This window comes from Bactrocera oleae, chromosome 3, assembly GCF_042242935.1.
Source record: "Bactrocera oleae isolate idBacOlea1 chromosome 3, idBacOlea1, whole genome shotgun sequence".
Taxonomy (NCBI): Eukaryota; Metazoa; Arthropoda; class Insecta; order Diptera; family Tephritidae; genus Bactrocera; species Bactrocera oleae.
Genome location: NC_091537.1, coordinates 18,395,310 through 18,404,895, shown reverse-complemented (window position 1 = coordinate 18,404,895; position 9,586 = coordinate 18,395,310). Strand labels below are relative to the sequence as shown.

The window sequence follows — 9,586 nt, the reverse complement described above, 5'->3', positions numbered from 1 at the left end:
TCCCTATATATATAGTACCGCGATTCACCATATCTACAAATGAGGGCACACGATTTTATACGCATCACGCGCGGCACTTTATAATCGAATGCATAAGGAAATTTGTGGTTGTCAATAAGTGGGTTATAACTACAGAAATTTTCTGGTTTCTTTAGTCATTTAAGTGACCACCTTGAGATTTAGCCACAGAAACTAACCTCAACAAGGTTATACGGTTATACCACAGATGTGCAATAGCTGGATTCAATCATCATTTTTAGACCAATATAAGAAAAGGTTTTTTTCAAAGCAGTAGTCCAGTACCAGTCCAGTCCAGTACCGATACCGAGTCCAGTGCCGATTGAGAAGGTGTGTATTTGTACCATGAGCAATCCTGCCATCAGTAGTTCGAAAATATACACAGATATAAGACTCTACAAATAGACGCAGAAGCTGGACTAAATGTCTAGCAAATTAGACAAACTTAAAAGACGTTACGTTAGAGTAAATTTACCACAATATATAGTCCAGACAAAGGCAAAACTAAATTAAGAGACCTTTTTACTTATGATACACGAACGACCTATTAAACTAACAGCGCTTCCGGAGATATTGAACGACTTTGATGTGAATTTCTGTGCTTGCACTGAAGCTATAACACCCTTCACAAATAAAAAAGTTTCCCAAAAAGAACTTGATTTTTAACGGTCAGATTTTGTATAGCAGCTATAGTTGTTCATGGTCTAATATGGTAATTATTGATTAGAAACAGACGAGTGAGAACTTTTACGAACACGCCGAAATGATCGCTGAGCAAATTCACGGTTGTTTTAATTTCCGAAACAGCTGAGAGCGATAAAATTTCGTAAGCTAGGAAGTATCGATGTTTTTGGTCATACTAACGGCAACGTTATACGAAGAAAATAAAAAAGACAACAAATTTACTATGAATTCCGTTACATTTTACATTTCGCTTTATTAACATTTGACACTTTTGAATAATTCGTTTGCTTGCAATAATCGATATTTATGCATAGTTCATTTATTTTCTACGAATTCGCTTATTTATTGGTAATTAAATAAATTTCTTGTATAATGACGAGATTTTGTTGATTAACATACACAATACAATTGGTTTGCATGCAAAAAATCGCTACGATTACTTAAGACTATGCATAAATATATACTAAAACACTACGCAATGAGCCATTCTGCTTTGCTATTTAATTAATTTATTTTACTTTTTCGTAATATAATATATCGCTTTAAAGTAGCTTAAATATTTATACTTTCGTAAGTTAAAGTTTGTAATAGCGACATTGTTGAGCGAAAAGGTAGAAAATAATGAGATTTTTGAGACGCTAGAGGTTAGGCTAATAAATAGTAACTAAAAATCGTTGATGAATATGGTAAGAGATGGTAGAGAAATGGCGGCATGGTATAAATAAATAAAATGGGTGTGTGAATAAAATATGAATATAATAAGAAATATGAAATGCAAAAGTGATGTAATTATAAATAGTTGTATAGGCTACGCTTCGTAATTATAAAAGAAGTTAGGTGCTTTAAAATATGGCTGCTAGAAAAATTTTAGGAAGCACCTTTCACAATTTAGAGAAATTTGAAAGAGTACTATTTTTTATTCTCATTCATTTTGTCAATAGTTTCTCTTTTATGGAATTAAGTGTGTCATCAGATGTGATGAGCTCATTAACATGTCTAGCATACGGTAGTAAAGAGACTTTTTAAAATTCGAACTCATTTTAGAGATGCAGCAGTTAGGAGAAGGAGTTCGGAACGGTGAGTTGCGGACTTTAAACGAATTTTTCTCCATCGTATTTTAAAACGCTGTAAACGCATGGTATTAACTAGATATTATTATAAAAAGTTTCCAAAATTTCGATTTTTTATAGGAAAAAACAAAAAAAAACGCAAAATACGAATTTTTTTTCAAATGTCAATCAAAAGTACAATTTCGGTATATTGATTTGATAATACTCCATTCCGTGCATTTAAGCTTACAGACAGGCTCCATTGTTTTGCCCAAAAGTGTAAGAAATCAGGCTGATCTTAAGATCTACAAAAATATTTTTTCAATATTGAAGTTTACTTAAAGAGCAAAATTTAGTAATTCTTTCAAAATGCGAGAATAAACAACGGCACTTTTTCATATCACCAAAAACAGTTACTCAAAATTTCTCTAGCAGTTATATCTCAAAATACACAATTATTTTATAGTTATGAAACACACTATATATATATGTATAGGTATAGATGTTCTCGTAAAGGTGGGTTCATTTATAAAGGGAGATTTGTTAAGTAGTTGTAAAACTTAATGATGAAGAGTAAGTTTTGCGCTCACACTTTTGTGTTCGTGTTTGTGACAAATGCAACATTAGTGTTAGGGTATTCACAGTATTTTTTTTGTTTCCCTAGTTGATTAAAAACTCGTATATACTACTTACATAAGCATTACTCCAAGATGAAATAAGCAAAGCAAATTTACTCGAAAAGAGATAAAAAAAAAAGTTTTTTTTTGCTGTTTTGCAAGTGTGAAAAAAAATTGAGAAACAATATTGAAAAAAAAAATTGTTTTTCGTAGTTAGAGATCTTTAATTTACATTATTTGAATGATACTAGTATTTTTAACATAATTATTATTTTTTGTTTGCAAGGGAGAAAAAATACTAGAAATAAAAAATAATCGTTTTTAAAGAACTCCCTTTTTTAATCTGAATAATTAATATTGAATTGCTTGTAAAGTTAGCAGAACAAATTTGTTTTTGGTTTGCTAGTGAAGTTACATATATATTATGAATAAAATTTTTTTTTTCTGATTTAAAGATTTTTCATACACATTTTTTTTTAAACTGGGTGATATTAATTTTTAGGTTTTATTAAAGTTACTCAAAAAAATTTAATATTTTGTTTTGTTGGTTGGCAAGTGAGAAATAATATTGAAAATAAACGAAAAATATTTTTTTGCACTTAAAGATCATTAATCCAAATTTTTTAGACTTATTGTTATTAAACTTACAATTTGTTTAGTTTTTAAAGTTGTACGAAATTTTTCATTTTCGTTTAAAGAGATCACATTTTTTAGTCTGGGTGCAGAAAATTTTAAAACAAAATGCTTTAAAATAATTTTTCGCCTTAAAACAGTACATCTCTTGCGTCTATTATTGAATTTTTAGCACTCCTACTCAACAACAAATCTCATTTCTTCTCATTACTTGCTTAGCATATGCTCGTTTTCAATCAACTAAACAATGCAAACAACACTGTGAATACCCTTAACGCTTTTTAAAATGCTTACTATATTACTACATATAATCTATATTATTAATATTATTTCGTTTACTTAAACGCGCGTAATTTAAGTGCTAAACTTAGTTAAAAAATGTGTGTTTTCACTCTTTGTTTCACAAATAAATAATATAAAAAAATTTTCACAATAATTTCTAATAACTAAATTAGTGACTTTTATGTTGCAAACTAGTGAAATCTGTAAACACAGCTTAAATTGTAGGTATATTTGGTTTGTATATGCATTTAAATACATACATATACATAAGTAAGTATTGAGGCAAATGTAAAAAAATATTACATAACACAATGAAGTAAACAAAGTGCAAAGTATTTAACATTATCGATGAAAAGGTGACAACAGTGTTTTTTTGGTATTTGTTTTTCATTTGCTTCAGTACAAAGACTATTAATTATGTACTTTAAACTTAATAATAAGTGTGTATGTTATGTAATGTACTTAACGGTGTATATGTTTTGCTTTGTTTGTATTAGTTTTGTGTGATTAGTGTTTGTGTGTGTGTGTGTTTTAACGGTATTTTGTCCGTTTTATGTACAATAAAATAATTCCTAAAAAAAAAATTTCGATAATATTCTTTAACAGTCTGTCACTTACTTAAAATATTCAACAAATTCTACAAAAATTCAAAATACTACATTACAGTAATATGTATGTATGTATGTATGTGTGTGTGTACATACCTTACATAAACATCTGCATGTTAAACTTTTTGGTAACTATAAAAATAACTCTATCCTACTTGTTCGCATGCGAGCAACTTTTAAATGAATTTGCTTAAATAAGAAATTCACATTCACAACTTCCATTTTGTCGAGGAACCCATTTAGCATCGTCGTCGATTTTGTAATTTTGTAAAATTTCGTTATTTCAAATTTTCACTTTCATTCAAAATTTGGTTTATTTGCGAAAAAGTTCGTGCGCGCGGTCGTTTTTTCGCTACGTAAGCTGTTGGCTTGAAAAGCAAAGCTACCGCATGCATTTGTAACTTCACTTTTTTCCGCACAAACAAACATGTCGTAACTTTACACATTTCGCGTTATTTTTTCGTAAAAAGTGATTTTTCTTTCATTTTACTACACATTTTTCTTTTCATTTCGTTTAGACAACCGGCGATGGTGATAATGTGGCGCGTGTGGCTCTCGTCGGTGATTTCGACGACACGCCACCGGCTCCTGTGCCGCTGCCTGTGGCACCGTTAGCGTGCAGACGGAAGAGTTCACCAACTGTAATGGCTACTTGCACCGCTCCCTTACCTTCTAGCACATCGGCAGCGCAGCAGATGAGATTCTGTAATGAGAAGAAGTAGAGAAGGTGGTGGTTAAATGTGCATGTTTATAGAATAATTCAATTTTAATCGTGGACCCTGAGACGTAAGCTAAGGATATTAAAAACTGTTTTTATAAATATTGACTTTTTAAGATTTTTAAGTTTAAGTTTTGTATCAGTTTTTTTTTTTTAATTTCCTTTTTTGGTTTTATTTCTCTACGTTTTAACTTTTCCATGTTATTTATTATTTTATTAATTTTATTGATTTTTATTTTATTAACATAATTAATTTTTAGTTTATTATTATAATTGATTTTTATTTTCTTTTCTTTGTGATTTTAATTTTTGTTTATATTCTAATTTAATTTTTTTATATAAATTTTTTTTTATACCCTGAACAGGGTATATTAATTTTGCCACGAAGTTTGTAACACCCAGAAGGAAACGTCGAAGACCATATAAGGTATATATATAAATGATCACCGTGACGAGCTGAGTTGATTTAGCCATGTCCGTCTGTATATACGCGAACAAGTCCCTCAGTTTTTGAGATATCGATCTGAAATTTTGAACACTTCTTTTTCTCCCCAAGAAGCTATTCATTCGTCGGAACGGCTGATATCGGACCACTATAGCATATAGCTGCCATACAAACTGAACAATCGGAATGAAGTGCTTGTATGGAAAACTCTTTAATTTGACGAGGTATCTTCACCAAATTTGGCATGTATTATGATTTAAGGCATTAATCTAATCTCCGAAGAAATTGTATAGATCGGACGACTATAGCATATAGCTGCCATATTAACTGAACGATCGAAGTAAAGTGCTTGCATGGAATTTTTTTTTTTTTAACGAGGTATCTTCACGAAATTAGACACGAGTTATTGCTTAAGGCAACAAATTATTCTCCACAGAAATTGGTCAGATCAGATCACTATATCATATAGCTGCCATACAAATTGAACGTTCGGAATCAAGTTCTTGTAAGGAGCCTTTGTTTTTGTGAAGGGTATTATAGCTTCGGCGCAACCGAAGTTAACGTTTTTTCTTGTTTTTTTAATATAAATTTAATATTTTTAATAATTTGTTGAATAAATTATTTAACATTTTATAAATTGTGTTTTATTTTTAGGCGTCCTGTTTCGCAAGTTTCTCCCAATAAAAACTGGCGGACCATGATCTCGAAAGCGGTGCATCTATAACGCAATACGACTTAGGGCATAGTCAGAAGATTTCCCCTCCTACAACAATGGAGTTACGCACTGTATATGTGTTAGTATTCACGCTTAGTCTGTTAATGTACTGAAGGCTTGGCAGTCACAACTTGCTGGGCAGTTATCTAATGAGTCTCTAGTCGATAACTAATTTGATTGCTTACTGGGTATCATTCGTTCCCAATTCAACAAACAAACTCTGCATAAAGGTTTGTGAAATCTTTTTTTAAACAAAAATTCCATTTAAACTATATAATAATTAATAATAATAAAAATCTTTGTATAATAATTTTATACCCACTTGGATATAAATATGTACATTTCATTTTTGTTCCATAAATTTTAACTTTCCCTTACTCCACATTACTTCCACCATTAATGTAAGTTAAAACACACAAAAAGTCTTTGCTTATCAAAAGTTAATCATATCTTCAATTTTATTCAGTACAATAAATATGTTGCTATTGTTGTTGCTATTTTTTATTTTATATTAGCAAACCATTACAATAAATGCATTTGGTTGGTGTACTGGTACAGTGATTTATATGCACGCACATCTGTTTGTATGTAAATATATGTACTTAAAAATGCAGCGTTGCATTTGGCTGTTTGTGTGTGTGCTTAAGTAAATTGGTATATGCACTTGGGTATGGATAAAGTGATTTTCTGGCGATGAGTGCAAACATTGTCACCAACGCCATACGCTAAACTAGTTTGGAAGTTTCGACAAGGTGTTTCCGACACCAAACATATGCTCCTATATAAATTTCTTTCGATCCGTTCGCTTCTTTCAGTAATTAAATACTCATATTATTAATTTTTTAAACTAGTTACAGTTTAGTATACGTTCTTTTCGTTCAGTTTAGTAATAATATATTTTTTATAAATATTTTTAGTATAGGTATAGTTTTTAGCAAAATTTTCGTTTCGAAGCAAATTAGATTTCAGGAATGTTAGTGTATAGTATTTTCATAGATATATAGGGTATATTATAATATATGTGAAAAAGTTTACTAGTGAATAGTTCGTATGAAAATAGATTTATATATTTTTTGCTGGAAGCAGTACAAATCATAACGATTGATTAGCTGAGGATTAGATTTTGTTCAGACTAAAAAATTTTCAAATTATTTTTTTGTTTTCTTTTTCTTGAAAGTGTAATTCGTCAGACTGTTAAAATTGAAACTCTCTTTCAAATAGGTAATTAAGTTAGTTGCAGTTATTCTGACTTCTCAGCTGCATTTTTATATTGCTCTTATGTTAGCGCTCGCACTCTCTCTACAATTTCTTTTATTGCTCTCTAATTTTTTTTTTTTTGTTTGGTAATGTGTATGCCGTTGCGCTCATCTCACTTCAATCAATCTAAGGCACTGTTTACGAATTATTTTTCAAAATAAATGTCTTAAAAGATATGAAAAATAGTAAAAAATTGCAAATTTTCGAAAAGGTCATCAAATAAACCGTTTTTATCGTTGTACCGAATATATTATATATAGAAATATTTGACTAAGTTCATATGTCTTGGAATAAGAAAGGTTAAATTAAAAGTTAATAATTGTTAAAAAAAATTTAGATTCAAAATTACGAATTTTATAACAAGGAATTTTATTTAAAGGAGTATTCTGATCTAAAAATTTTTCGAGAGTTTTCTTTATTGACTTATCTACTTTACTATTTTTAAAATTGGCAACAGTCAAAAAAAAGTGGTACATAAATTGTTTTTTTTTTTCAGGCAGTCGCCATTGCATAAAAAATGTTTTGCAGCTTTTCCGAAGAACCAGACATTGCGACATAATTTTAGGTTAATATATACCTTTATTTTGTTTCATATTGTTAGAACGGTTGAAATCGTGGGAATGGCCACGTGCGAATTTTTTTCAGCTGCTAATTTTTGAAATTTTTAACTTTTTTATTTTTGATTTTTTCCTGTATTCTTATAATGTTAATAAATAACTTATAAAAATAGATACTAAAAATATTAATTGTTATTTTTTACTTAACTTTAAAAATTACCCGAAATTCATGCCTCTAGAGTCTAGACCAGAATACCCCCTTGAAATTAATTTTAATTTTTTTAATTTTACTTATTTTTGTTTTTTTTTTTTTTGTCTTATTTTCATTGAAATATAGTAGGTTTATTATTTTTAAGGCTGAGTACTGCTTTATTATTAATAAATTTGGCATTATGGTAAAAAACATTGCCACAAAAAAGTTTGCATAAACGATTTCTCAGGAAAATAAAGTTTATATTGACAAAAAAAAATTTAATAAATTATATGAAATAAGCTTTATAACTATAAAAACTGTGGCTTAAAATGTTAACCAAATATCTATCTATCTCAAAACATTCAAATTCAACATATGCAACTTTACTGTACGAACACAAATATGTATGTATATAATTATTCAGCACTGTCTGATATTGAAATAATCCGAAAATATGTAGTTTTGCACTAATTTTTGCCAAACCATACATACATATTTACAGTAAGAAAAATTTATAACAAAAATTTAAAAATTAAATTTACTTTTCGAAAATTTGTCAAATACATAGTCTCTAAATATACGCAGTACATATTTCCAGTATAAAAGGGTATAAAAAACAGTTAGAATGTGCATATAAATTTTATTTTCATTTTCCTTGCATATAGGTATATATAAAGGCTAGTTTGTTTAAAATAATACCAATCAACCGTTATGATTTGTGATCGCTGCGCTTTTGTTTTGTGCTACATGGCAACCATGCCACTTAAATTGCATACGTACTATATAACTACGCTTCTTGCACACGCTTTGAAGTCATTTCATCGTTTAATATGTATTATATGTTTAGTGAATAAATTTCTTTTTTCATAAGTTCATTTTTTGTTGTTGTCATTTCTTACTTCATGATTTCTGTTTACAATAACTTGGCCACCTTTTAGTCCCTGCTTGCAATTCATATGTGATATATTTCCATCAATAAATTCATACTAACAACTACAAAACGCTTAACTACACCGCTCTAAAGTCGCTAAATGTACTACTAGTAGTAGTAACTAGTACATATTCGTGTATGTATGTAGCAACAAGGTGTGAATGCTTTACAATATTTTGCTTAACTTATACTTTTCAATGCGCTGATTTAACGTTTTCGTTTTCTAACCGTAAAAAAACTCGCAAATTAACCGACCGAGGCTTCTCATTCTTCAACAATGCAGATTTGAATTCTTAATTTTTTGTTTTCGTTTATCTATAGTGTGTGTATAAATTATTGGTCTTAAATTAAGTTAGCAATAGTTTATTAAAGCGGTTGGTTGCTAGCTACTAGAATTATACGCATTTTCGCTTTCATATATGTATAAACATATGTATGTACATATGTATATAAGCGGTATGTATAAATGTTTAAACTCAAGCATATCATTTGCAGATTAAATTCAAGTTCCGCATAGTTATTGTATAATAATTGGTTTACGAGTAATTTATTAGGGTAATGGTACAAGTAATTAATTCGTTGTTAATTTAATTAAATGCAATGCATGGCATTAAATATGTGCTTTAAAGGTTATTAAGCCTTAATTGGTTGCTTTTCGGAAGTTTTTGTAATAAAAAAATTTTTTTGAATACACATCCTTTTTTTATATAAATTATGATTTTTTTTTTTTTCAATAGAAATTAATTTTTTTTTTTCATTAAAAATAATCAGTTTTATAATATAATTATTATTAGATCAAATACTTTTTTTTGAATACAAATTATTATTTTTCAACAAAAATTACTTTGTTTTATAAAAATAATTATTTTTTCAATACAA

The 9,586-nt window shown here is 28.8% G+C and overlaps 1 protein-coding gene across 1 annotated transcript in view; it reads right to left on the bottom strand.

The window, feature by feature from the left end:
- Positions 1-919: 919 nt before the first annotated feature.
- Lrch (Leucine-rich-repeats and calponin homology domain protein) overlaps positions 920-9,586 on the bottom strand; it is a 52,859-nt gene continuing 44,192 nt past the window's right edge. Inside the window, exon 11 of the mRNA XM_070106180.1 lies at positions 920-4,594. Within this exon, the coding sequence (XP_069962281.1) occupies positions 4,406-4,594 (189 nt within the window). The 3' untranslated portion in view covers positions 920-4,405. The remainder of the gene's footprint in view (positions 4,595-9,586) is intronic.